The sequence below is a fragment of the Rhinopithecus roxellana genome, chromosome 14, assembly GCF_007565055.1.
Source record: "Rhinopithecus roxellana isolate Shanxi Qingling chromosome 14, ASM756505v1, whole genome shotgun sequence".
NCBI lineage: Eukaryota > Metazoa > Chordata > Mammalia > Primates > Cercopithecidae > Rhinopithecus > Rhinopithecus roxellana.
In genome coordinates, this window is record NC_044562.1 from 66,088,611 (window position 1) to 66,116,491 (window position 27,881).

Sequence of the window (27,881 nt, forward strand, 5' to 3'; positions counted from 1 at the left end):
TGGTCTAACGGAAAACCACAACTGACCTGATGTCACCACTCAGGGTGAGCAATGCCCTCTAGCAGGCCCTTAGGGGGAAGATAAACAGGTATGGATACACTTAGGCGGACTGGCTGTTAGTTAGAGCCACCCGGAAAGGGTGCTGACTCTCAGATTTGCTATTGACACAAAGTTGGGGCACAATCTAGGCCCAAAAGATCTCGGCAAGCTGGTGTGATGTCCACAGATAAAATATAGCAAAGAAAAATGCAAGGTCCTGGCCGGGCACAGTGGCTCATGCCTATAATCCCAGCACTTTGGGAGGCCAAGGTGGGTGGATCATCTGAGGTCAGGAGTTCAAGACCAGCCTGACCAACATGGTGAAACCTCGTCTCCACTAAAAATACAAAAAATTAGCCGGGTGTGGTGGCGCATGCCTGTAATCTCAGCTACTCAGAAGGCAGAGGCAGGAGAATCGCTTGAACCCAGGAGGCAGAGGTTGCAGTGAGCTGAGATAGCGCCATTGCACTCCAGCTTGCGGGACAGAGTGAAACTCAGTCTTAAAAAAAAAAGAAAAATGCCAGGTCCTAAACAAAGAATCACCATAGGATCCAATGGATGTCTGGACACTAGCATTCTCTCTCTCTCTCTCTCTTTCTTTTTTTTTTCTTTTTTATGACGGAGTTTCACTCTTGATGTCCAGGCTGGAGTGCAGTGGCGCGATCTCAGCTCACTGCAACCTCCACCTCCTAGGTTCAAGTGATTCTCTTGCCTCAGGCCTCCTGAGTAGCTGGGATTACAAGGGCCCACCGCCATGGCCGGCTAATTTTTTGTATTTTTAGTAGAGACAGGGTTTCATCATGTTGGCGAGGTTGGTCTCGAACTCCTGACCTCAGGTGATCCACCCGCCTCAGCCTCCCAAAGTGCAGAGATTACAGGCGTGAGCCACCGTGCCCGGCTGACACTAGTATTCTCAGCAGCATTATTCACAATCACCAAAAGGAGGAAACAATCCAAATGCCCAATGACAAAATGTGATCTATACAAACAATGGAATTCCATTTAGCAGTGAAAGGGAAGTGAACTCTGACACATGCTCCCAGGCTACAGTATGGATGAACCTTGAAGACATTGTGCCAAGTGAAATAAGCCAGTCGCAAAAACGGCACCTCATTGTATGAATTCACTCATCAGGTCCCTAGAGTAGTCAAAATCATCGAGACAGAAGTAGAATGGTGGCTGTCAAGGGCTGGGGAAGAGAATGGGGAGTTAGTGTTGAATGGGGACAGAGTTTCAGTTTAGGAGGGTGAAAACATTCTGGAAATGGATGACAGTGATGGTTGCATAATAACGTCAATGCTGTTGCCACTGAACTCTATACTCAAAAATGGTTAAAAATGTTCTAAAAATGGTGATTTTTGCTGGGCGCAGTCAGTCAGGCCTGTTATGCCAGCACTTTGGGAAGCCCAGGCAGGAGAATCACTTGAGCCTAGGAGTTTCAGATCAGCCTGGGCAACAAAAGAAGACCCCATCTCTACAAAAAAATTAAGAAAGTACCTGAGTGTGGTGGCCCACATCTGTGGTCCCAGCTACTCGGGAGGCCAATGGGGGAGGATCACTTGAGCACAAGAGTTTGAGGCTACAGTGAGCTGTGATCACTCTAGTCTAGGTGACAGCATGCAACCCTGTCTCAAACAAAACAAAATAGCTAAATTTCACATTATGCATATCTTACCACAATTTTTAAAAAATGCAAGGTACTGGCTCGGAGCGGTGGTTCATGCCTCCAATCCCAGCACTTTGGGAGGCTGAGGTGGGAAGACTGTTTGAGCCTAGGAGTTCAAGACCAGCCTGGGCAACATAGTGAGATCCTGTCTCTTCAAAAATATAGAAAAATTAGCAAGGCATAGTGACATGTGCCTGTGGTCCCAGCTCCTCAGAAGGCTGAGGCAGAGGGATCATTTCAGGCCTGGGAGGTCAAGGCTGCAACGAGCCATGTTCACACAATTGCACTCCAGCCTGGGTGACAGAGTGAGACCCTATCTCAAAACAATTAAAAAAAAAAAAAAAGCAAGGTATTAAAACTGAGACCCCCACAAACTGACTTCCCTAGCACAGGTTTTGAGACAAATGGCACTCACCTGCACCTGTGACCACACCTTCAGGGGACTGGGACGCTACAGTGAGTCAGGGAGGCTGCCAAAAACTTGTGGGCAAAATAAATCATAGTGGCAAGTACAAAAAGTCCTGAATCCCGAATGCAGGGGCCACAGTCCTGTCCACCCCATCATGGCCTGCCCCACTCCACGCAGACCTCACACTGCAGGGAGGCCATGGGCCTGGTCAGCGGGAAGCACCCAAGAAGACGAATGGACTTAAGACCCCACACAAGGACAGGGTGGAAGGAACCAGCGGGATTTGGCAGAGCTGCCTTCAGATGTTGCCCAGGGGCCCAAAGGGTGCCAGAACTGGGCTCTTTGCATGGAAATGGGTGAAACAGGCTTCAGCTAAGTGCAAGGAAGTGCCTTCTGGCAAAACGGCCAACTGGAACTAGACCTGAGAAGTAAAGAGCTTGCACAAACCAGCTGGGAGGGGCAGTCTCTGTTACACAGAGTCCCAAAGTAAACAGGTTCAGTGTGGAACTTTCCAGAGCCTTCCATATGTGTCCAAAACTTACAAGAGGGAAACAGAGCGCACAGACTCATCTGACCACACAGTCCTCTGCATTTGGGGATTTTCCATTGAGAAGATGCACCTTGGCAATGCAGTGCTTCAAGAAAACCCTCTGAGAAGCACTTCTCTGGTCAAGTCAGCCTTAGCGGGGCGGCCCAGTTAAATGACCACTAAGGGCAGGTACGGTGGCTTGACCCTGTAATCCTAGCTACTCCAGAGGCTGAGGCAGGAGGACTGCTTGAGCCCAGCAGGTCAAGTACAGCCTGGGCAACACAGTGAGATCTATCTCTTAAAAAAGAAAAACGTGACTACTAAGGTCCCTTCAGTGCCAAGATTCTGGATAAACGTCTTCTGCCCACTGCTCACTGCCCAGCACACACAGCGTGTTCCAACAGAATTGGCAGAAAAGGCTGAAGTGATGAATGTGGTGCATTTGAGAAGCGAATCATTTGGGACATGAACAAAGAGTGAGCAGAAAGGAAGGAGAGTGAAGCGAGTAAGGGAGGAACGGAAAAGCCTGGGTGAAAGGAGACAGCAGCGCCCAGGAACAGGAGATAAACTGGTTAGGCAGATGGGAAGATAAGTAAAGGTCAGGGAATAGGCAGGAATCTGTCCTCAGCTGGGAGAGGAAGGACCAGGGAGACGACCTCCCAGCCCACCTAAGCCGGAGCTAGCACAGCCTCCCGCAGACACAGAGGGGCTGTCGCATGTGAGGGGAAAGAGGCTCTCCCCAACACAGGGAAGGGTATGAGAAAAGCCATCTTCTGGCAGGGCACGGTGGCTCACGCCTGTAATCCCAGCACTTTGGAAGGTCGAGATGGGAGGGTCAACTGAAGTCAGGAGCTCAAGACCAGCCTGGCCAACATGGCGAAACCCTGTCTCTACTAAAAATACAAAAATTAGCCAGGTGTGGTGGCAGATACCCATACCTGTAGTCCCAGCTACTCGGGAGGCTGAGGGAGGAGAATTGCTTGAACCTGGAAGGTGGAGGTTGCAGTGAGCCAAGATTGTGCCACTGCACTCCACCCTGGGTGACAGAGTAAGACTCTGTCTCAAAAAAAAAAAAAGAGAGAAAAGAAAAGTCATCCTTTTACCTCTGGGGTTCAAACTGAGAGGAATCTAGAAGACTTGGGAAACCTTCCTTTCAGGTCCCAAAGCCTACAACATTTTCCAGGCCTAACAAAAGGGTCAAATATGTCAAAAAAGACCCCGGCAAGCTCAGGGCAATATTGAAGGAATTCCAACTTTTTTTTTTTTTTTTTTTTTGAGATGGAGTCTCGCTCTATTGCCCAGATTACAGTGGTGCAATCTCAGTTCACTGCAACTTCTGCCTCCTGGGTTCAAGTGATTCTCGTGCCTCAGCCTCCTGAGTAGCTGGGATTACAGGCACCCACTACCACACCGCCTAGTGTTTGTATTTTCAGTAGAGACAGGGTTTCTCCATGTTGGTCAGGCTGGTCTCGAACTCCTGACCTCAGGTGATCCGCCTGCCTCAGCCTCCCAAAGTGCTGGGAATACAGGCCTGAGCCACCAGGCCTGGCCCCAACTTCTTTAAATGGGCAAGAAAATTTGGTTCAACTCCTTTGGAGAGAATGTGCCCGGCAACAGAAGCCCACCAGCCCAGTGGGCAAGTCCCGTAGAGGGAAAAGGGCCGTTGGTGTTCTGCTGAGAGCCACCGGCTGGGCAAAGGAATAAAGTGAGTGTGGAGCTGTGACCGTGTAATGTGGAGGGGAGAAGGGCAGGAGAGAAAGGAATCCTGAGCCAAGCACCCCCTTCAATCCCAGCTGCTCAGTCAGGGCTGCTTTCTTTTGTTCCTGCTGGAAGCATCAGCCAAGTTCCCTTTATTTAAGTCCTGGCAGGACTCTAAAGCTACCACAGGCTGGGCGCGGTGGCTCATGCCTGTAATCCCAGCACTTTGGGGGGCCGAGGTGGGCAGATCTCTTGAGGTCAGAAGTTGAAGACCAGCCTAGCCAATGTGGTGAAACCCCATCTCTACGAAAAATACAAAAATTAGCTGGACCTAGTGGCGCGTGCCTGTAATCCCAGCTACTCGAGAGGCTGAGGCAGGAGAATTGCTTGAATCTGGGTGGCAGAGGTTGCAGTGAACCAAGATCATGCCACTGCACTCCAGCCTGGGCGACAGAGTGAGACTCCATCTTGAAAAAAAAGAAACAAAAACCGCCAGGCACAGTGGCTCATGCCTGTAATCCTAGCATTTTGGGAGACCCAGGCAGATGGATCACTTGAGGTCAGGAGTTCGAGACCAGCCTGGCCAACATGGCAAAACCCTGTCTGTAATAAAAATACAAAAATTAGCCGGGTGTGGTGGTAGGCGCCTATAATCCTAGCTACTCAGGAGGCTGAGGCAAGAGAAACGCTTGAACCCAGGGGACAGAGGTTGCAGTGAGCTGAGATTGCACCACTTCACTCTAGCCTGGGCAAAAGCATGAAACTCCGTCTCAAAAAAGAAAAAACCAACCAACCAACCAAACAAACAAAAAGAAAAAAATAATAAAGCTACCACATCAGTGGCACCCTCTCTCCTATGGAGCCAGAATATATACACCAGAAACCTGTCTTTCTCTCTTCAAAGTGACCCTTGGAGGGTTTGTCTACAGTCATTTCCTTTAGGGCCTGGATTTGCAAGACAGGCAGGAAAAACCTCACGTCTTTATCATCTATTTTATCCGCTTCTCTCAAAATGCCTGATGTCTACACAGGGCACGGCACACAACAGGGTTCCAAACATGTAGTAACTAAAACTGGTCGGCTTTGCAGTTCACAAGGCATTGTCTCATGTACTGATCCTTTTGATCTTCACAACAGTCCTGTGAAGAATTAATCACAGCCGCCTGCCTTAATGGGTGCCTGAGAGCTTAGAAGTGCCAGGCACTGTCCTAAATTACCTCACTGAACACAGCAGTGCTGTGAAGTGGTTATTAGTAGCCCCGCTTCATAGATGGTGAAAACTGAAGTAAGTGAATTCATAGGGATCAGAATGAACCTGGGGTTTCAAGCAGACGCTAAGCTTTCAAGTATAGTAGGAACGATGTGCCCGTGAACTTGGAAGGGGCTAGAGAAAGCACAGTGTGTGCTCAGTGTCCCCATGTCCAGGTCACTGTTGTGAGAGTTAGACATTTGGCAATTATGTCTCAAGATGTAGACAGAAATGATAGAAGTCATGTTTCTGAATATTTGTGGATTCTGATTGTGGCCTCAAAGCATGGACCCGTGGCTACCGACATATGCAAAGGAAGTCATTGTTCGCCAAGAGGAATGCTGATGTTACCGCCTAGCAGACATTCAGAGAAACAGTCTCGCCAGCCATGCCCTTCAGATAAATGTCATCTGATGTAATCCTTCAAGGCTCCTCTGAGGGGGGTGGTGCTGTCTGGCTGATGGAGAAACAGGCCCGCCAAGGCCGATCAGCACAAGATCACCAGGCCTAAAGAGGGCCCCCAGCCTGGCCCCCTAACCCGCAGCTCTGCCCCAGGCTGGGTGCTGTGGCCAGAGGAGTTGGGTTTTAGGGAAGTGAGACTTGATTTTTAGGTCAGTCCTCATCATGCCAAGGTTGCCCCTCCAAAACAGTTCACAAAGACAGAAACTGGAGTTAGGTATTTGTTTTGTTTGTTTGGGTTTTGAGATGGAATCCCCCTCTGTTGCCCAGGCTGGAGTGCAGTGGTGCAATCTCAGCTCGCTACAACATCTGCCTTCGGGGTTCAAGCGATTCTCTTGCCTCAGCCTCCTGAGTAGGTGGGACCACAGGACCCTGTCATTTTTTGTACTGGAGTTAAGGTATTTGAAAGATAAAGGAAAATAAACAAGATAAAGAATCCTCAATGTGCTCATCACACAGGCAGGTGTGGCTGAAGGAAGCTGGGGGTGAGGGGCTCAGCCTCCCAGGTAGGGTCCAGGGCCAAACACACTGGGGGGAAGGGGGAACACTTATCTGTAACCTGCTAGAAGGTTCTCCAAGCAACCGCAGTGTGAAAGTCCCTTAAGACAAGGTTACCTGCAAACAGGAGATCTTACACCAAACTTTTGAGCCTCTGGGAAAGGCAAATGAAGGTGGATTTGTTTTCTTCATTCTTGAAAGGTGTGTTGCTCCCTCTCCTTCCATGAAAATGCTATCACATTCCTTGCAATTTGGAATCCAGCCACGTAGAAAGAGAACCCCATGGAATAGCACACCTGGCACCCCTCCCCTGGGCAAAGATGCCCTTCCCAGCCCTGGAGCACCTGGAAGCGGGAGGCCTGGGGAGGGAGGCCCTGGCCCCAGTGAGGCCTCACAGAGCCCCAGCCCTGGGCCCAATTGACCAGGGCCTGCTTTCTCCCCACAAGCTTGGCCTAACCCTGGATCCCTCCCTCCTTATTTCAAATGATCACCATCTTTCCTTTTTCTCCCCATAGCCTACACCTTTCAAATGCTGTCAGGCTTAGTGGAGTCCCGTGAGCTCCCAGCTCCTTCTCTGCCAACATCTTAGCTCGTTTTTTCCCTAAAATTTAAACTTTAATCCATATACATATATATTTTTAATTAAAGGCAATCCAGAATAGACCAAGCGTGGTGGCTCACACCTGTAATCCCAGCACTTTGGGAGGCTGAGGCGGGCGGATTGCCTGAGGTCAGGAGTTCGAGATCAGCCTGGCCAACATGGTAAAACCCCGTCTCTACTAAAAATACAAAAATTAGCCAGGCATAGTGGTGGGCTGTAATCCCAGCTAGTTGGAAGGCTGAGGCACAAGAATTGCTTGAACCCTGGAGGCGGAGGTTGCAATGAACCGAGATCGCACCACTGCACCCCAGCCTGGGTGATAGAGTGAAACTCAGTCTCACAAAAAAAAAAAAAAAAAAAAAAAAGGCGGGGGAGCTGGGCACAGTGGCTCACACCTGTAATCCCAGCACTTTGGGAGGCCAAGGTGGGCAGATCACCTGAGGTCAGGAGTTCGAGACCAGCCTGGCCAATATGGTGAAACCCTGTCTCTAGTAAAAATACAAAATTAGCCGTATGTGGTGGCACATGCCTATAATCCCAGCTACTCAGGAGGCTGAGACAGAAGAATCTCTTGGACCTGGGAGGCGGAGATTGCAGTGAGCCAAGATTGCGCCATTGCACTCCGGCCCGGACAACAAGAATGAAACTCCTTCTCAAAAAAAAAAAAAAAAAAAAAAAAAAAAAAAAAAAAAAGACAACCCCAGAATAGTAAAGGAAAACTACTCATAAAAAAACCCTGCAGCCCTGTTTGCATCCTAGAGTTTTCTTGTGGACTTGTGGTCTTTTCCCAAATTTTCCATTTTCTCAGTCCCTTTCATCTTTGTTATTGTTACTTTTTAGAGATAGGGCCTCGCTATGTTGCCCAGGCTGGAGTGCAGTGGCTATTCACAGGAGAAATCCCACTGCTGATTAGCACCGGAGTTTTGACCTGCTGCTTCTGACCTGGGCCAGTTCACCCCTCTTTAAGCAGCCTGGTGATCCCCCCTAACCCCACCTCCCTTCTTGGGAAGTCACCGTATTGATGCTGAGCTCAGTGTGGGCACCTGATGGGCACAGAACACAGAAAGCCCAGAACTCTTGGGCTCAGGCGATCCTCCCAAGGGGCTGGAACTCCAGGCATGTATCACCACGCTCAGTCCCTTTCATCTTTATATTCTCCAGACTCTGTTACGGGGAGACTCTGGTTCCACTGGCACTTGGTATGATTCTAAACCGGCCTCACCACCCTCTTGGGAGAGACTTGGCCCCATCTGTAACCCGAGAGTGCCATGAGCCTTGTGTGTCTTGCAGAGTGGTCAAGGGGCCCAAAGGAAATCATCCCCTTGCACAGCACATGGGCCCAGATAAGCTATCAGTGAGAAGCCTATTTTTTTAAAGTAGCACCTGGCTGTGGTCATGAGGAAGCAGACAGTTCCCAGGGCTTCCACTCTAACAAGCTGCTCACACCCAGCTTGTCCCAGACAGCCTCATCTTTAGCCTTCTGGGGAAAACCCAAACCCACCACCTGCCGTGGTCACTGTTTGTGCTGCTGCTCCACAAAGCCTGCTGAGTGACTCTTAGGGCCCAGCCCTATCAGAGGATAAAGACTGCCTCCCCAGGCCCCCTGGAAAAGGCTTCTCAACTCATCTAATAGTTGAGGCCACCACTGAGCAGTGGAGCGAGGTGCGACTGCCTGGGTCACTTGATCATCTGCTGCTGTGCGTGCCCACTGCCTGGGAAAGCCCCCAGATCCGCCAAAGGTGGATCCCCGAGATCCCCGAGGTGACTCTGACCCCAACCCCACCCAGGGCCAGCTAGCAAAAGGACAGCAGCAAGGGACAATGGCTGGTCTCCAGCATCTTCCCGGTTTCAGGCCCGTGAGTCAGTCACTTACTCTCTTGGCTTCCACTGTGCAGCGCCCCTGGGCTTTCTTGGTTTTCCAACTTCCCTACCAGAAATTATCCTGCCATTCATGGAGAAAGAAGCTGGCCGGCCTTTGTCCACCAGAGGCTCAGCTGTTGGAAAGTCCCCAGGGATTCCTCAGATAGTGTGTTCTCAGGAGGGTAGCAGTGCCCCAGAACACGCCTTAGTGATGGGAGGAGGTTGCCTGCACCTCAGGGACACCAGGACACAAGAGCACCTGCTTCTCTTCACACAGAAAGGCTTGGAATAGAAATCATGCATTGCCTTTTTCAATAGCCAGGCTCTGGCCCCACAAAGTGAGGTCCCCAGACCAGAGCATCATGGTCACCCAGGGGTATTAGAAATGCAGTCTCAAGTTCCACCGAGACCCCCAGACCTGCTGAATCACAGCCTGTATTTTCACAAGCCCCCCACATCACATTCAACGTGCCACACCCTGGACACGTTCAAGGCAGAGAAGGGCGACATAGACTACGCCCACCGGCAGGTGGTCTTCTCAGGGGCCCTCCTGGGGTTAACCTATGGGTGTCCCCAGCTGTGCCTATCTAGATGAGCCTCAGGGACTCCCTAAGGTCACAGGACTGTAGTCCCTCCTCCCTACATCCCTGCCTGCAAGGTTCTCTGAGTTTCTAGTTTTCTCTGGCTGTGTGGGTCCTCCCCAGCTGTCAAATCACCTGCTCCTCCTTCCTATCCATCCAGCTGTGGGCTGGGAAACAGTCACTCCAATGCTCTAGCTGCATGCAGAGTGAGGGTGGGCAGGCTCTGAAAAAGGGCCAAGGGACTCAGAGACACAAAAGCTTTGACCTAAAGTTTTCATCATCCAATCAAACCACTCATAGCCACTTTTGTCCAATGAGCTCCCAGCTCACCTTGTGCCCCAAACACTCGGCTTATGCACTCACTGCAGTGAGTGTGATAATAGCTCACTGCAGCCTCCAACTCCCAGGTTCAAGCAATCCTCCCGCCTCAGCCTCCTGCCTAGCTGGGACCACAGGTACATACCTCCTATGCCCAGCTAGTTTTTCACATTTTTTTGTAAAGACAGAGTTTCGCCACATTGCTCAGGCTGGTCTTGAACTCCTGGACTCAAGCAATCCTCTTGCCTTGGCCTCCCAAAGTGCCAGGACTACAGGAGTGAGCCACCTTGCCAGGTCTGCATAAAAGTTCTGATAGGAAGCCAGGCGCAGTGGTTCACGCCTGTAATCCCAGCACTTTGGGAGGCCAAGGCGGGTGGATCACCTGAGGTTAGGAGTTCAAGACCAGCCTGGCCAACCTGGTAAAAACCGTTTCTACTAAAAATACAAAAATTAGCCGGGCATGGTGGTGGGTGTCTGTAATCCCAGCTACTTGGGAGGCTAAGGAAGGAGAATCACTTGAACCTGGGAGGCGGAGGTTTCAGTAAGCCGAGATCGCACCATTGCACTCCAGCCTGGGCAACAAGAGCAAAACTCCATCTCAAAAAAAAAAATAGTTCTGATAGGAGAGTCCTGAGGGGCCAGGAAACTGGGTCGGAAGGGCCCCTGGAAACCTAGTTCTTCTGGCATTCCCAGGAGCCCTGTGGATATCAGGGAACAGATGTTCCCAAACAACACGGGGTTTCCACACTAGACTCCATTCGGGCTGTGCCTGGTGCAGTTCCAGCAGTGCCAAGGTCAGGGAAGGAAACGGCCAGTGGGAGGCCGTAACGAGGGGGTGTGCAGCGGCCCAGGGGGCACAGGTCTCAGAGCAGGCCAGGGCAGCAGCCCAACAGAAGCAGACTACGGGGCACTCGGCCATCACCCCAAGTGGGAGACAAGGACGCCCTGGGCTGCCACCCATGCAGCTCTCGTCATTTCCTCTCCACCCACTGCTGCCAGGAGGACCTTTTCCTGCGTTCCCCACTCCAGGCCCACACCACCTTAAACCCAGCAGCCCTCAGTGGAAAGAACACTGGGCTGGAACATGAGTGCCCTAATTAAGGCCATGACTGCACACCGAGTGGTCACGAGGTCTTGTGCACAACCTGAGAAGGTGGTCACTTACCTTTTTCCAGGTCTCACTTACAGGTGTGTGCCCGTGTGGGTCAGTGGCTCTGCTGGAGGGAACCGCATGACCCCACTGAAGGCTCACATGACCTCCCATGGCCACGGGGAGCTGTGCGGCTCCTCTCAACAGTCATCAGGGCCTCAGTGCAGCTGCAGCCGGCAGAGCTCAGAAGCCTCCACAGAGGTCAAGGTGCCTACTCTGCCATGGCCCTGGGCCCAGCCCTGGGCTGGGCATGGGGACTGCTGGAAGAGGTTAGCCACTTTTGGCCATGAACATTCTGTCTCTGCTTTCCCAGGGAAACTCTGGAGCGAGTGGGAGCTTCATAAGAATCAGCAATAACCAGCAGGGCACAGTGGCTCACGCCTGTAATCCCAGCACTTTGCGGGACTGAGGTGGGTGGGGATCACCTGAGGTCAGGAGTTCAAGACCAGCCTGGCCAACATGGTGAAACCCCATCTCTACTAAAAATACAAAAATTAGCCAGGCATGGTGGCATATGCCTGTAATCTCAGCTACTAGGAAGCTGAGGCAGGAGAACAGCTTGAACCCAGGAGGCAGAAGTTGCAGTAAGCCAAGATCATGTCACTGTACTCCAGCCTGGGCGACAGAGTGAAATAGTATCTCAAAAAAAAAAAAAAAAAAAGAAGAGAAAAGAAGAGAGCGAATCAGCAATAACAGACAATGGACAGACGTAAGTGTAATTAACTAGGAACTGCAGGGTTATAGGAGGCTGTGGGGGCCATTCAGCTCAGTGAGAGCAAGGCCTGGGCGGGGGGAACCAGAGAGAGAGAAGACTGTAACAGCCGACTGGAGAGGGCCTTAAGGGTTCAAATGAGGAGTCTAGACTTTTTTCCTTGGGCAATAGGGAGCTACTGAATGTTGTATATTGCCCCACCCTAACTCAAAATAACTTCTGAAGAGGGAAGCAAGGTAATGAGATCTGGGCTCTGGTGAGGTCCATCCAGCTAAAACATGTTGGACAGATGGTGGAGGCCAGGTCTGAGGCAGCTGCTACAGGTTCAGGGCAGGTGGTCCAACAGGGCCTGGAGGTCAGGTTGCCTGCAGAGACTGTGCCAGGCAAGGCCCTGCCTGGCTATGCAGGGGATGGTGTCAAGGAAGGCCAAGATTTGGAGGCTGGAAAGCTGGGAGGTAGGAATGACATTAGTGAGACGGGCATGCGACACTGGACAAGAGTGCAGGCCACTTGGGTTCATTCAATTCCCAGCTCTACAGCTTACAAGGTGTGTGACTTTAGGTGAGTTCCCTGGCTTCTCTGTGCTTCAGTTTCCTCATCTGTGAAATGGGGTCTGATATCATACCCACTTTGGAGTGTCGTGAAGCATGAGTTCCCATGTGGAAATCGCTAAGCACAGCCCTGCACACAGTCGGCTCTGCCAGTGGGGCCCCTAGGTGGCATTAGGGACACCCAGTGCTCCATGAAGTCAGCCATCACAGGGTGGAGAGCATGAGGCATTTAGAGAGGAGGCAGAGACCTGTCAGCACCAAAGGCAAACAGGACAGCATCAGAGGCCAGCACTTCCCCAAGGCCACAAGAGAGTTCGCTGGGTCCCCATGGGCAAAGAGTGAGGGCTGTGAGCAGCCAGATGTTTTTGATCAGGGCTGTCCCAAGGCACAATGGGTGCTCAGTGAGGGGTGCTGGGGAAACCTGGGGATGGAGATGTCTAACCCTAGAGCTAGGATCAGCCACGGCCCTGTGGGGTGGGGGCCTCTGCTGTTTCACCACCCGGAAGGGGCAAAGTGGCCAGCCTTGGGCACGAGGTCATTTGTAAGTCCTGAACATCCTCCTGCTTCCTGAAAACCTGATCCGTGGCATAGGGCTGAGGGCGTGTCTGCCTTGGATGTGGACGCCCGGCCCGCTTCAGGGCTCTGCCTGGCCTGGAAGGAGGCTGCCGCTGTCACTGGTAACCCAGGTCTGAGTTGCAAAACCAAAGACTTTACCTTCATTCAGCAACGCAATTGGGGATTAGGGTGTGCTAGGCTAAGACTAAAAAAAAATAAAAGCAGGCCAGCATGGTGGCTTGCACCTCGAATCCCAGCATTTTGGGAGGCTGAGGCAGAAGGATCACTTGAACCCAGGAGTTCAAGACCATCCTGGGCAACATAGTAAGACCTATCTCTTAAAAAAAATAATAATAATAATTAGGCCAGGCGCAGCGGCTCACGCCTGTAATCCCAGCACTTTGGGAGGCCAAGACAGGTGGATCACGACGGCCTGGCCAAGATGGTGAAACCCCATCTCTACTAAAAATACAAAAAATTAACCGGGCATGGTGGTGGGAGCCCGTAACCCCAGCTACCCGGGAGGCTGAGGCAGAGAATTGTTTGAACCCAGGAAGCGGAGGTTGCAGTGAGCCGAGATCGCGCCATTGCACTCCAGCCTGGGCAATAGAGTGAGACTCTGTCTCAAAAATAAAAAAAAGAAAAGAAAGAAAAGAAAACCAGCCCAGAACACCCTGTAACACATGCTCACACATGACTTGTACAAATGCCTCCAAGCCAACAGAAGGGCCCTTAGCCACAGAAGCCCAGGAGCCACTAAAGGAATGAGGACCCTCAAGGCATGGCAACTCCTGGCCAAAGGTAGCAGCTGCAGCCCCTTCTAAGAGGAGACGAAATCAGAGGCATGGCACCCCCGATGAGAAAAAGAATAAAAGTTTTGGGGAGGGGGTCTGGGGGGACATGGGGTAGCAGCCAACAGTTTTCCAAGACAGTGACCTGCCAGGAGGGTGAGGCGGAATGATCAGTCCTCCAAAGCCAGGGGGCGTGCCCATCATGCCAGGCTCTTTGGAGGGTGGAAGGGCGACAAGAGATGGAAGGGGGGGGGTTCACTAAAAGCTGGCCTAGGGAGTGGTCGACACAGACAGCCTACCCAGCACCAGATGCACAAATAGCACTCCTAGCTGTGGGTCCACTCCCATGGGCAAGAGAAAAATCACAGGGAATCCCAGTGAAAATGACAGACGTTCTGCAGGAAAGACCTCTGCATTTGGTCTTCGGGACCCCCCAGGAATGGGCTGCTCCCTGCCTGGCCTCCAGAAACCAAGCCCGACATCAAAAGACCCTCCCTCGTATACAGAAACACAAATGAGCTGGGGTGGTAGCACACCCTATAATCCCAGCTACTCAGGAGGCTGGGGGGGTGGGTCACTTGAACCCAGGAGGCGGAGGTTGCAATGAGCCAGGATCTTGCCATTGTACTCCAGCCTGGGTGACAGAGCAAGACTGCTTCAAACAACAACAACAACAAAAACACAGATGGATATTGGGAGGCCAAGTTGGGCAGACTGCTTGAGCCCAGGAGTTTGAGACCAGCCTCGGCAACATGGTGAAACTCCATCTCTACTAAAAGAAGAAAAAATTAGCCAGGTGTTGAGGTGGGGGGGACTCAGGCAGAAGGATGGCTTGAGCCCAGGAAGTGGAGGCTGCGGTGAGCCATGATCGTACCGCTTCACTCCAGCCTGGGTGACAGAGCGAGACCCTGTCTCAAAAAACAAAACAAACAAACAAAAACAAAACGCACAGATGGACAGAAAAGAGCCATGGAACACGATTCAGTAAAAACCCACCTCTCCTTCCTCACTAACAGAGCCCTGTTTTGGCTACACCCCTCAGGGAACAGAAACCACCCTGGATGGGCCCGTGACCTGGTGCTGGTGATGAGGTGCCAGAGGCCAGCTTGGGGCACACACAGAGGAAGATTTCCTCATTGTTTATGTTTTTCTTTCTATCTTTTTTTTTTTTACTTCTAGCTGCCTACGCTCTAATTTCCTCATTGTTTAGAAGAATCCTAAGTCTTTCCTGCCTCTGGATTTTGTTGCAGCTGATGTGACTCGGGGAACCTCACACCTTGCTACTTTGATGCCAGCACAGAGCGTGGCAGAGGACAGAGGATGGAACCCAAGTCCTGGATGACAGCAGCAACCAACCATTGCCCCAAGGCCACCCTTGTCCTCTGGATGCCCTCATCCATGAGATGATCCATTTCTTTATTCATTAGTGAGTTTGGGGCAGAGTTTTCCATCACTTGAGCCAAAGGCCTCCCAAGTAATACGGGCAGAACAGCATAGATCGTCTCTTACAATCTTGTGTAAGAACATGCATCCAACCAGCTGGAGGGGACCCTTGGGACCAGAACAGCATCGGCTTCCACTCTCTGCTTCCTAAAGAACTTTACTGTTTTAAAGGAAATTTTAAATGGGGAATATTATAATTTGATAATGAAAAATAAGTTTTCCGTAAGTCATAAGATTCTTTTTCTTTTTCTTTTTTTTTTTTTTTTGAGACGGAGTCACGCTCTGTCACCCAGGCTGGAGTGCAGCGGCCGGATCTCAGCTCACTACAAGCTCCGCCTCCCCAGTTTACGCCATTCTCCTGCCTCAGCCTCCTGAGTAGCTGGGACTACAGGTGCCCGCCACCTCGCCCGGCTAGTTTTTTGTATTTTTTAGTAGAGACGGAGTTTCACCATGTTAGCCAGGATGGTCTCGATCTCCTGACCTTGTGATCCGCCCATCTCGGATTACAGGCTTGAGCCACCACGCCCGGTCAAGTCATAAGATTCTTATCTCCCATTTCCCTCCAAACCAGTAGATCTCAAATTTTCCTGGAGTGAGGAGCCGTACACTCCCTTGAGAAGCAAGGTCTCCCAGCAGGTGTGAGAGTGCAACTCCACACACGATTGGTGAGAGTTCCAAGACCGGAGGTCAAGAGCTCCTGCTCCAAACACGGGGCTCAAGTAAGCAGACACCCAAGGCTAATTAACTTTTGTTTTGCATTTGTCTTTTTTTTTTTTTTGAGACAGAGTCTCACTCTGTTGCCCAGGCTGGAGTGCAGTGCTACAATCTTGGCTCACTGCAACCTCTGCTTCCAAGGGTTCAAGTGATTCTCCTGCCTCAGCCTCCCGAGTAGCTGGGATTACAGGCGCCTGCCACAACAGTCTGCTAATTTTTGTATTTTTAGTAGAGACGGGGTGTCACCATGTTGACCAGGCTGGTCTCAAGCTCCTGACCTTCTGATCCACCCACCTCGGCCTCCCAAAGTGCTGGGATTACAGGCGTGAGCCACCACTCCTGGCCTCATTTGTCTTTTTCATTGGGAGTTTTTAAGCTCAAACATACCAGGGACCACCTCTCAGGGGAAGCCACAGGAAGGCAAGCCTTCCTAGGGTGGGGAGTATTACCCTAGGACTTCAGCTGCGAGTGCCAGCTGCCAGGCCTCCTCAGCCCGCAGAAGAAGCAGATGCAGGTCCTGCTCCTTCTCCAGTGCTAATCTTCTAAAAGCAGCTCTGGGGTCCTGGAACTCAGGCCTCACTACGCTGCCTACCCAACTGGGGGGACACCAGGCTTCCACCGTGTCCCCTCTGGACCTGAGGCCACTGATGGGAGGAAAGGCCAAGAAGTGAGAAAGGGGACAAATGAGACCAGGCTCTGGATTCAAGATTCTAAAGCGACTGCCTAGCATGGGGGCTGGCTAACATCGGCATGCAGGCCAAATCATGCTCACCAAGTGTTACAGGAACACAGCCATGCCAATCTATTTGCATATTGCCTGTGGCTGCTTTCATATCACAATAGCAGGCTGCAGAGGGACAACAGAAACCTTAGGGCCCAAAGCCAAACAGACGGATTATCTGGCCCTTTACAAACAAGTTTGCCCACCCATGGCCTAGAAAGAGACTCGAAAGTCAGACAGCCCATCTCCTACCCTCCATAAGCTTTCGGCCCTTCCTAACTGCAAGCCTCTCACACCAGGGTGTCAGAGCACCTCCCTTCCAGTGAAACTCCAGAGAAAGCAGCTCACCACCTTGCAAGACCTTTCGTTCCATTTCTCAGTAACTCTGATCATGGCCAGGTGCAGTGGCACACGCCTGTAACCAACACTTTGGGAGGCAGAGGCGGGCGGATCACTTGAGCTCAGGACCAGCCTGGGCAACAAGGCAAAACCCCGTCTCTACAAAAAAATACAAAAATTAGCCAGGCGTGGTGGTCATGCCTGTAGTCCCAGTTACTCAGGAGGCTAAGGTGGGAGGATCACTTGAGCCCAGGAGGCAGAGGTTGCTGTGGGCCAAGATCGTGCCACTGCACTCCAGCCTGGGAGACAGAGAGAGAACCTGTTTCAAAAAATAATAACAATAGTACTAACTCCCACCATGAGAAGGCTCTTGCTTCCCGACGGCTGCAGCTTCCTTTCCTTGAGCCCTCACTGCCCTCCTTCTGCCATCCAAGGTCAAGCACGCACCACCCAGATCAAGTTCTCAGCCCCCATTCTCTGTCTCCAGGAGGTTCATCCCGAGGGCCTTCACTGCTACCTCCACCCAGGGCCTGAATCCCTTCACAATCCTCAGTGGCTGCTCCTCCATGGCTGTGCCCAGAACGACCAGGAGCCCCTGCTTTGAACGCAGCAGCCTGAGGTCAGAGTGTCCCCAACCCCCACATCCTCTCAGGATCTGCTCAGCTACTAGAGTGTCCTGTATGTAGGTGGTGGGTGGCTTCTTGGGGAGTGACATCCCTCCCGGCCAAACAGCATCATGTTACATCCAGCTTGCTGTCAGCATTTGTCGAGCTTCTCAAGGGCCAAGACCCTTCCAGATTATACAAGTATGTATAATCTGGCACCTGGCAGGTGCTTAGTTAAATGAATGAAAAAATGAATGCGTGAATGAATAGCTCACAGCAGGCTGGAAAGGGGCATGGTGATCATCGTCATCATCATCATGATATGGTACCACAGGAGCACACACTAGCAGACATATGGACAGTGCTGGCCAGAGGAGCCCAGAGCTGGGAACACTGGAGGAGACCTAAGTGGACTCTTAGGTCATCTGGCCCATCTTCAGAGACCCACTAGCTCAGCCACAATATGAACCCATGCATAACGTAGCCCCATGCCAATCAAAGTCCCTGTAGGTCAGTGGAAGAAGTATTCCTGTTTACCAGTTGGACTGGAGGTACCACAGAACCTCTGCAGCCTTGGAAGATGGAAGGCCATGTCTTGGCAGGTCATGGACCACAGGTCAGGTTTCATCTTGCTGGGAATGGAGAATCATGGTCCATGCTCCAATAACTCAAGGTGTGTCCCCTGCCAAGAAGCGTCTAGGATTTAGGATCAATGATGCCCTTTGGCCACCAACAGTCAGGGAACGCAGAAGCAGGAGGAGGCTATAGAGGTGTGTTCTGGGAGGACTGTAAAATGTGGAGGAGGCCAAGGGCAGTGAGTCACGACAGGTGAGTCCACGACAGCCTCACCCGAAGAGTGGCTGTGGGAGTGAGCTAGTGTGTAAGCACGCAGGTAGGCATGTGTGAGTGTGTGAGGTTGCACATTATATACAGAGGTTTGTGAAGCCTAAAGGTCAAGACAAACATGTGCCAAGCCCAGATATCAGTGCCCTGAGGGTGTGCTGGGCTCCTAACTAAGATGAACATCAATTGTGGACAGCCTGGCACCCTCCAGCTCCCAAGACCTGATTTGTGGACTCTTAGGCCATTTGGCACATCTTTGGAGACCCACTAGCTCAGCTACACCATGAACCCATGCAGAACATAGCCCAATGCCAATCAAACACCCTGCAGGTCAATGGAAGAAGTATTCCTGTATACTAGTCGGTCCAGGGTGTACCACGGAGCTGAGGGTATAAAGTTAGTTTGGTTGGTATGCAACATTTAAGGAAGAGAGAGTGTGTGTGTGTATGTCTGGCCAGGTGAAGTAGCCCATGCCTATGATCCCTTTGAGAGAGGAGAATCACCTGAGCCTAGGAGTTCGAGACCAGCCTAGGCAACATGGCAAGACCCTGTCTTGAGAAAAGAAAAAAAAAAAAAAAAAAAAGTTAGAGTTTCCTGGACCTTACAGCTTTGAAATCAGGCACTTTTTAATAATCTTGCAAGGAAGAAGGGAGAAAGGACTTTTCTCTTTTTGTATAATGTAAGACTTTAATAAACTGTTTTCATCACTCAACTTCAAATTCCCATTATTCAAATTCTCATAAAATTCAATGGCTCTGTAACAAGGATGGTGGAAGAGACATCCCAGGGAGAGGGAGGTGGGGAGCAAGGAATGAGGAGGAAGAGGGAACTCCCTACAAAGATAAACCCACCAGCAACTGTGGAAGCTCCTTCCAGCTCCTCCTACATGGGTTAATCATGCGTACCAGCAAGTAAAAGCAGCCAGCACTTAAACCAGTCTAAGACACAGTTCCAAGTCATGGGGTCTTTCTGCCAGAGACTAAGAGCGAAAACAGAAGGCTGACCTAAAGCTATCCTCCAGAATTCAGACAAACCCTAGGTCCTCTTATCCTATCCCCCAATTCAAAATTGTCAAATGTACAAACTCCAGTGCAGGTGAGAAAATTTCACATCTAAGGTGATCACTGTTGACTGAAGCTACAGGCAGGACAAGTCAGTACCTCTTGCCTTTCTCCAAGGAAAAAGAAAGCACTTAACTTCTTCCTTTTATTTCCATCCATCTTTCCCATTTTTAAAGTCAATTCACTCAAAAGATTAGGATGCCAGTATGCAGGCAGCCTCACCTCCACCTCCCCAGTAAGCCTCCCTAAGAGGCTCACTTTACCTCTTTGGAAAATTCCCAGCCTTCCAAATCTACACCCACTTCTCCCTTCTTTAGAGACAAGACTAAGGAGGAAAAAAAGAAACTGGGAGACAAGAGGGGATGAGAAATGAAGGATTCCACGACAGCCTCACCTTTTTAGGTTTCACTGGTGTCTTGGTAATACGGAACTCTGGCACTGGCAGGACATCCATGACATCACCGTTTCAGATTCTTAAGAAAAAGACAGCTTTCCCATAGCCAAATGTTCCTCTTCCCACCCTCTCTTTGGGGAATTGAAACACAAGCTTTTAGTATGCTGCAAAAACCTCGCAGCTGCATTTTAAGATGTTGCATTGGGGTCCTGCCTTTAAGTGGCTGCCTTTCCCTTTGAAAGAGGCCTCCAGATAAGTCCAGCGTAATTAAAATTTCCTGTCTAACCTTGACTGCTTCACCAGCTCACGTTACACTGTAGAGTCAGTTTCTTCTGGGCCTTCTCATTCTTTTAAAATCAGGCCACTATTCTCTTGGCTCAGGCTATCCAGTAACAGGCTTGGAAATGGAGCGGGAACTTTCTCCGGCCGGGCTGATGATGCCTCTGGCTTCCCACACTCATTAGAAAACCCTCTTTCTTCTACAACACACCATTTAGAAGCCAGCCTCATTTGTTAGGTCCTAGGGACCCAAAGACAAAGGACACCACTCCAAGAACCCAACCAACTCAGAGGCTGGGAAGAATCCAGTTTTTTAAAGCCTTGAACATGTAAGAAATCCTTAAGCCAAATACTTTTAAATAGGAAAGTCAAATTTAAACGATCAAAGCATGTCTCCCAGTATCTGTATGAATTTTTCTAGCCCCAAACAAAAAGACTGTACTGGTCTAATCGGTTACATACTGTAAAGGGCCCAATGAACTAAGGCGACATCAGAACGTGAATCTAGAAACTGCTTAAAAGTGAAATTCTTAAGCCAGGCGCAGTGGCTCACGCCTGTAATTCCAACACTTTGGGAGGCTGAGGCCAGTGGATTATTTGAGGTCAGGAGTTCAAGACCAGCCTGGCCAACATGGTGAAACCCCGTCTCTACTAAAAATACAAAAATTACCCGGGCATGGTGGCGCGCGCCTGTAGTCCCAGCTACTTAGGAGGCCGAGGCAGGAGAATTGCTTGAACCCGGGAGGTGGAGGTTGCAGTGAGCCGAGGTCGTGCCACTGTACTCCAGCCTGGGCAGCAAGTGAGACTCCATCTCAAAAAAAAAAAAAAAAAAGTGAAATTCTTGCTGAAAATAGGTGTGTTTCTGGCATGAAGAGGGGTGTTGTGTGGGTTCTGTTGGTTTTGTTTTTTGTTTTGTTTTGTTTTTTCGAGACAAAGTTTCATGCTTGTTGCCCCGGCTGGAGTGCAATGGCATGATCTCGGCTCACTGCAACCTCCACCTCCTGGGTTCAAGCGATTCTCTTGCCTCAGTTTCCCATGTAGCTGGGATTACAGACGCCTGCCACCATGCCCGGCTAATTTTGTACTTTTAGTAGAGACAGGGTTTCACTATGTTGACCAGGTTAGTCTCGAACTCCTGACCTCAGATGATCCACCCACCTCAACCTCCCAAAGTGCTGGGCAAAGTGCTGGGATTACAGGCGTGAGGCCCGTGCCTGGCCAGTTTTGTTTTTATAGTTAGGTAGTGAATCCACTTGAATCAGAGTCGTGCCTTGGGAAGACATCCTTTTTCTGACAGGGGTGGGAGTCATACTGGCTTTGGATAAATCTGAGATTCTGACCTCCCTAAATCCAGAAGCTTCCTTGGATGAGGCTCCAGAGATGGTGCTCAAGCTCTGGGCAGCATTTCTCACTCCCTACTCTCAGCTGAATAGTGCCCCCAACCCCATCCCATCCCCCGCCAAAATTCATGTCTACCCAGAACATCAGAAGGTGACCTTATCAGGAAATAGGGTCTTTACAGATTTAAAAGTTAAATTAAGATGAGGTCATACTGGATTAGGGTGGGTCCTAAATCCAGTGACTGGTATCCTTATAAGAGCCAGGCGCCGTGGCTCACGCCTGTAATCCCAGCACTTTGGGAGGCCGAGGTGGGCAGATCATGAGGTCAGGAGATCGAGACCATTCTGGCTAACACGGTGAAACTCCGTCTCTACTAAAAATACAAAAAATTAGCCGGGCGTGGTGGCGGGCACCTGTAGTCCCAGCTGCTTGGGAGGTTGAGGCAGGAGAATGGCGTGAACCTGGGTGGTAGAGCTTGCAGTGAGCCAAGATAGAGCCACTGAGCTCCAGCCTGGGCGATAGAGTGAGAGTCTGTCTCAAAAAAAAACAAAATAAAAAAACCATGTGAAGACACAGAAACACATACAGGGAGAGCACCAGGAGCTCAGGGTAGCAGAGATTAGGGTGATGCGTCCATACCACAAGGAATACCAAGGATTCTGGCAGCCACCAGAAGCCAGGAGACAGGCACAGAAGGGGTCTTGGCTGGAGCCTCAAGGGCAGCACAGCCCCGCTGACAGCTTGGTTTCAGACTTGTCAGACTTCTGGTTTCCAGAACTATGAGAGGATACCCTTCTGTTGTTTTATGCTACCTAGTTTGTGGCATTTCATTCAGGCAGCTCTAAGAAACAAACAACCTCATCCAGCAGCAGAGGAACTAACAAGTTCCTTCCACAGAACCCAGAAGGGCAAAGCACACAGTCCCACGGGGACCCGGAACTCACCAAGAGGCCAGGTCACCACTCCACAGCTCAAACTGTGGGCTAAATCAGGTTCAAAGGATAAAGTGGACTCAGCAAAGTGAATTATTAAACAAAAAAGGACAACACAAAATGTGCACTTTTTTTATTTTTTTGAGACGGAGTCTCACTCTGTTGCCCAGGTTAGAGTGCAATGCCGTGATCTCGGCTCACTGCAACCTCCACCTCCCGGGTTTAAGCGATTCTTCTGCCTCAGCCTCCTGAGCAGCTGGGATTACAGGCACACGGCACCATGCCCAGTTAATTTTTGTATTTTTAGTAGAGATGGGGTTTTACCATGTTGATCAGGCTGGTCTCAAACTCCTGACCTCGTGATCTGCCCGCCTCAGCCTCCCAAAGTGCTGGGATTACAGGTGTGAGCCACCAGGCCCAGCCAAATGTGCACATTTACCCAATTTACAGATATGTGATAATCTAAAAATTAGTGGCTAAAATCTACTGTGTCTTCACCATAGGCTAAAACATGGAGCTAAATGCATCACGTACATGAATTAATTTAATCCCCACAATAACCCCACATGGCAGGTCCTGTGCTTTCCCATTTGACAGAAGGGAAAACTGATGGCACAGAGCTTTTAAATAAGAGGCCCAAGGAACCTTCCAGGTAGCAAGTGGTGGGGCTGGGGTTTGAACCCAGGAAGCCTGCCTCCAAGTGCTCGCTTTTCATAGCCTCACAAGACTGCTGCTGCAATGAGTAAAATCTGGAAGGTAATCCAATAGAAAACAAATTGGTGTGTTACATTTTCTTTAGTGTTTTTAACATTCTTACGTTATTAATTTAAGCTGTTGTGGCCACACCGCCACCACCAAGGATGAGCCATCTGAGAATGGGGACAACGCACAGAGGAAGGTGGTTTAACAGAAAGAGAAACTAAGCACTGATGGCAGCACCTAAGCTCCTAGATCCAGCCATACCTGAAGCTAGTGATGGCTTTTTGGTTTCTTCAGCCAAATTATTCCCCTTTTGTTTATGCCAATTTTGGTTGCAAGTGACAGAAAACTCAACCTAGAAAGAAATACCAAGTACTGGTTGAACTGTTAGCTCTGTTGGGATCTCAGGCCACACACTGCCTTCCCCTTAGCTTTTTTTTACCCCTTGAGACAGAATCTCCCTCTGTCACCCTCGTTGGAGTGCAATAGTGTGATCTCCACTCACTGCAACCTCCACCCCCCGGGTTCAAGCAATTCTCCTGCCTCAGTCTCCAAGTAGCTGGGACTACAGGCACACGCCACCACTCCTGGCTAATTCTTGTATTTTTAGTAGAGATGGGGTTTCACCATGTTGGCCAGGCTGGTCTCGAACTCCTGACCCCAGGTGATCCACCGGCCTTGGCCTCCCAAAGTTCTGGAGTTACAGCCATAAGCCACTGCACCCGGCTCCCCTTTGCTTGATCCTGGTCCAGTACCTTTTTGCTCACAGATGCCACCTTGCTTCATCTCCCAAGACCCTCCGAGCGTATGAGCTCTTTTTACCACTCTTAGGTAGCCAACTACAAGTTGATCTTTCCAAAGATTGTTTTGCAGGAAAAACAAAAGAAGCCTGAGTGACCACAAGACAACTTGAAGATAAAGGTCCCTCCCCAAGATCCCCTGAATCTAGCTGGACTGGGAGGAACTGGTAAGGCCTGGGAGCAGCCCGGCCAGGGCAGTCTTCCCATGAAAGGCATTACCCCAAAGAAATCAAAGGGGCTCCAACAAGGCTTGCCTCACCCGTTACTTTTCCATTTTCGCCCCGGCCGCATTCTTCAGCCTCACTCGGCCTTCCTGAATTGTTCAAACTAGACCCAGAAAACGCCACAGATCAGTGCCTGGAAGCCAGACAAAGAAACCAGGGTGTCAGGGAGGCAGAGGAGGCGGAGGCTCCCAGGTGCCGGCTCTGCAGACCTCTGTGCAGGGGCAGTGGAGGCTCAGGCGACGCAGCGCCAGCCACAGCGCCTTTAAATAGAACCTCCACGCGGAGGGCAAACACATTCCATGCGCTTTTAAAAACGCCCAAGCATGACCTGGCCGGCGGCCTCAGCTCCCCCAGGCATTTTTCCGGTCTCGGCTCAATTCTGGAAATATTAATAGCTCGGTTAAGAGCTTACCGGGTGCAAAATACTTTTCGGCCTTAAAAGGCAGGGACCGTTACTGCTCCCACTCTCCAGATGAGGAAACTGAGATCCAAGGAGGTTCCAGGCGACGAGGTGGATTAGTGGGTCTCTATCGCCTGCCTCTGGCTCAGTGTCTCCCCAGGTGAGCGGCTCCCCACGCACTGGGGCTCACAGAGCAGGATCGAACGAGCCCCCTCCGGACCGGTGCCAGCGGCTAAGTTCGGTTCCCATGATCCCCCCAGGAGGCTCCCGGGCCGCACTTGCTCCAAGAAAGTCCTGAATCTCTTACAACGAGTTTACCAAACTCCCCGTTCTCAGGCTCCGCTCGTTCATCAAACCCCGCGCTGCAGCCAAGGATTAACTTTCCCCTTTTGTTTTAAAAGATAAAAGGCCAACATGGGCTAATTTTTCCCTTGGGGGATACGGCGAAAGCTGGCAGGTGAGACGCAGCGACGGCTCCCTTTCCTAGAAGTTGCTTTCGGAGCAAATCTCCCGACCGGCGGGCGGAGGGGGCGGGACTAGCGGTCGGGGTTGGGGGACCTGGAACTCGGGCCCCGCGGTCGCCGAGAACTTTTGGGCTCCGTCCCGGAGAGCTCCTGCTCCTGGTGTCCCCCCGCTTCGGCTCCGTCCCCCCACCCGCCGAGATAGACCCGAGCGCGCAAGATCTGGCTGCATCGGGACAAATGCTACCTGCATCCCGAGACCCCTCCCCACCCAAACGGGGCCCGGGACTTCGGGCCAGAAAGCCTCCCGCTCCCAACCTGATCCCAGGGACGAAGGGCGCGCAGCGGGAGCTCACAGTTTGAACATGCTCTCCAGGTCCTTGATGAGGCGGCGGCTGAACTCTGGGAACTCCGTGTAGGGGTTGAAGACCCTGCAGCGCCGGGGTCGCGCGGCGCCCTCGTTAATATCCAGCCGCCGGCTGAGCTGGGCGCTCAGCTCCGCGTCGGCGCTGGCCGTGGGCGCACGGGCTGGGGGCTCGGACTCCGGGGCTGGGGCGCCGAGGGGAGCCAGCTGGGGGCCGCTCTCCTCCGCCTCCTCGCGCCGCAGCCGGCGCTCCAGCTTGCGCGCCAGCTCCTCGCTGGCCATGGCGGCGGATCGCAGGACGCTGGGACGCGGGACGGGGCGCAGGGAGCTGGCGGGCGGCGCGCTCCTCGCAGGCTCGAGGTTCTACACCACTCCGCCAAGGCGGCCAGGACCCGGCGGTTGGGAGGGACTGAGGACTGGCAGGGGGGGCGGAGCTGCGGCTTTAAGGAGGCGCCAGGGCTCAGGGACCGCCAGCCTGGTGGGAGGAGGCCGCCGGTGTCTGCGCGTCCCGGAGACCCCGACCTGCTTCCTCTCCCCGCGGCTCAGGGCGGGAGGCTGGCCGTCCCCCCGGGACCAGGCAGGGACCCTCGGGTCAACTCCGACCTTGCTGCCCCTGTCCGCTCCGGGGAAAATCGTAGCGGGAAAAAGCGTCTCGACCGTTCAGGCGGTTCCTTTCTCGTCCCCCAGAAGTAACCCGAGTGGAAGCGCTCGCGGCCTGGGACAGGCTGGGTGGGGGAGGCGAGGGCCCCCGAGCGACACCCACGCGTCCCCCGCGTCTGGGAGTTGTGCCCACCCTCCCCGGGGTCAGGGAGTGGCAGGCGCCCGCCCGGAACGCGGGGCGGGGGAGCTGCTTTTCAAACACTCATTGAAACGAAATGTTTCCAAAACATGCTAAAAATACTAAAAACAAATAAGCAAACAAAAAAGAGGGAGAGCAAAGGAGCAGAAAAAACTCCCGTTTTCCCTGGAGGCAGGAGAGCAGCACAGCTTCAGGGACTCGGGTTTTTTTGCGTGAAACCCACAAGAAAGAGAAGAAACCTGGCGCGGGGACTCACACCAGCAATCCCAATACTTTGGGAGGCCAAGGTGGCGGGATCTTTTGAGCCCGGGAGTTCGAGACCAGACTGGGCAGCATAGTTAGACCGTCTCTACAAAAAACTTTTTAAAAAATCAGCCAGGCGTAGTGGCGCTTGTCTGTAGTCCCAGGTACTCAGGAGGCTGAAGTAGGAGAATAGCTTGAGTCCGGGAGGTCGAGGCTGCAGCGAGCCATGGTCAGGCCACCGCACTCCAGCCTGGGCGACAGAGTGAGACCCTGGCTCTAAAAATAAACTAAGAAGAAGGAGGAGGAGGGGGAGGAAAAAAGAAAGGAAAGAGAGAAAAGAAGCTTGACAATTAAATCAGCATTTTTAACAAGAGGGTAAAAACATACAGTCGTCATTCTCCCCAAGGAAGGCTGATGCCGCTGTTAAATCAGCCAAGCACTGAGAATCTTGTAAACACGGGTCTGTCCCCGCTTAAGAACGAAGCTGCTCTGACCCACCGGGGGCTGATGACTGGGGCGAGTCAGTGACCCGCTGGACTGTGGTCGTCTGAGACCCAGGGACCAGCTTTTGGCGTGCGAGTGCAGGGCATGCGGGGGACCTGGGTTAAAATGTTATTTTTATTTATTTATTTATTTATTTTTTTTTTTTTGAGACGGAGTCTTGCTCTGTCACCCAGGCTGGAGTGCGGTGGCCGGATCTCAGCTCACTGCAAGCTCCGCCTCCCGGGTTCACGCCATTCTCCTGCCTCAGCCTCCCGAGTAGCTGGGACTACAGGCGCCCGCCACCTCGCCCGGCTAGTTTTTTTTTTTTTTTTTTTGTATTTTTAGTAGAGACGGGGTTTCACCGTGTTAGCCAGGATGGTCTCGATCTCCTGACCTCGTGATCCGCCCGTCTCGGCCTCCCAAAGTGCTGGGATTACAGGCTTGAGCCACCGCGCCCGGCCTAAAATGTTATTTTTAAAAAGTTATAAAGGAAAATACTTTTGTAAAGTAAAAGTTTAAAAATCTTTCTTTAACATTCATACTGAACAACTTGACTTGGTACGGAGAATACGGGTTTTACACATGCAATTGCAATTGGAGAACCCTGCAAATACATCACAGGGCGCTACACTTCCTGACCTGGTGGTGGTGGCTAGGAGGTTGCCTTTGTTGTCACATCTGTTTTGATCACTTTATGTGACATATTTCAGGGAAAAAAGGTCAACAATTTTTCGTAATTAAAATTTTTTTTAATTTTATATTTTAAAAACTTTTATTTATTTATTTTTTTTTTGAGATGGAGTTTCACTCTTGTTTCCTAGGCTGGAGTGCAATGGCGTGATCTCGGCTCACTGCAGCCCCTGCCTCCTGGATTCAAGTGATTCTCCTTCCTCAGCCTCCTGAGTAGCTGGGATTACAGGCGCCCACCACTGCACCTGGCTAATGTTTTGTATTTTTGGTAGAGATAGGGTTTTGCCATGTTGGCTAGGCTGGTCATGAGCTCCTAGCCTCAGATGATCCTCCCACCTCGGCCTCCCAAAGTGCTGGCGTTACAGACATGAGCCACCGCA

General features: G+C 51.4%; 1 protein-coding gene across 2 annotated transcripts in view; it reads right to left on the minus strand.

Moving 5' to 3' along the window:
- The window catches only part of EFHD1 (EF-hand domain family member D1), a 50,827-nt gene extending 24,762 nt beyond the window's left edge, over positions 1 to 26,065 (minus strand). Inside the window, exon 1 of one of the 2 annotated variants that reach the window (XM_010354551.2) lies at positions 25,279 to 26,065. In XM_010354551.2, coding sequence (XP_010352853.1) covers positions 25,279 to 25,568 — 290 coding nt within the window. In that variant the 5' untranslated portion in view covers positions 25,569 to 26,065. Of the gene's footprint in view, positions 1 to 24,096; positions 24,216 to 25,278 lie in introns of those variants that run through there. The other variant, XM_010354552.2, reaches the window with a different exon arrangement.
- Positions 26,066 to 27,881: the final 1,816 nt, after the last annotated feature.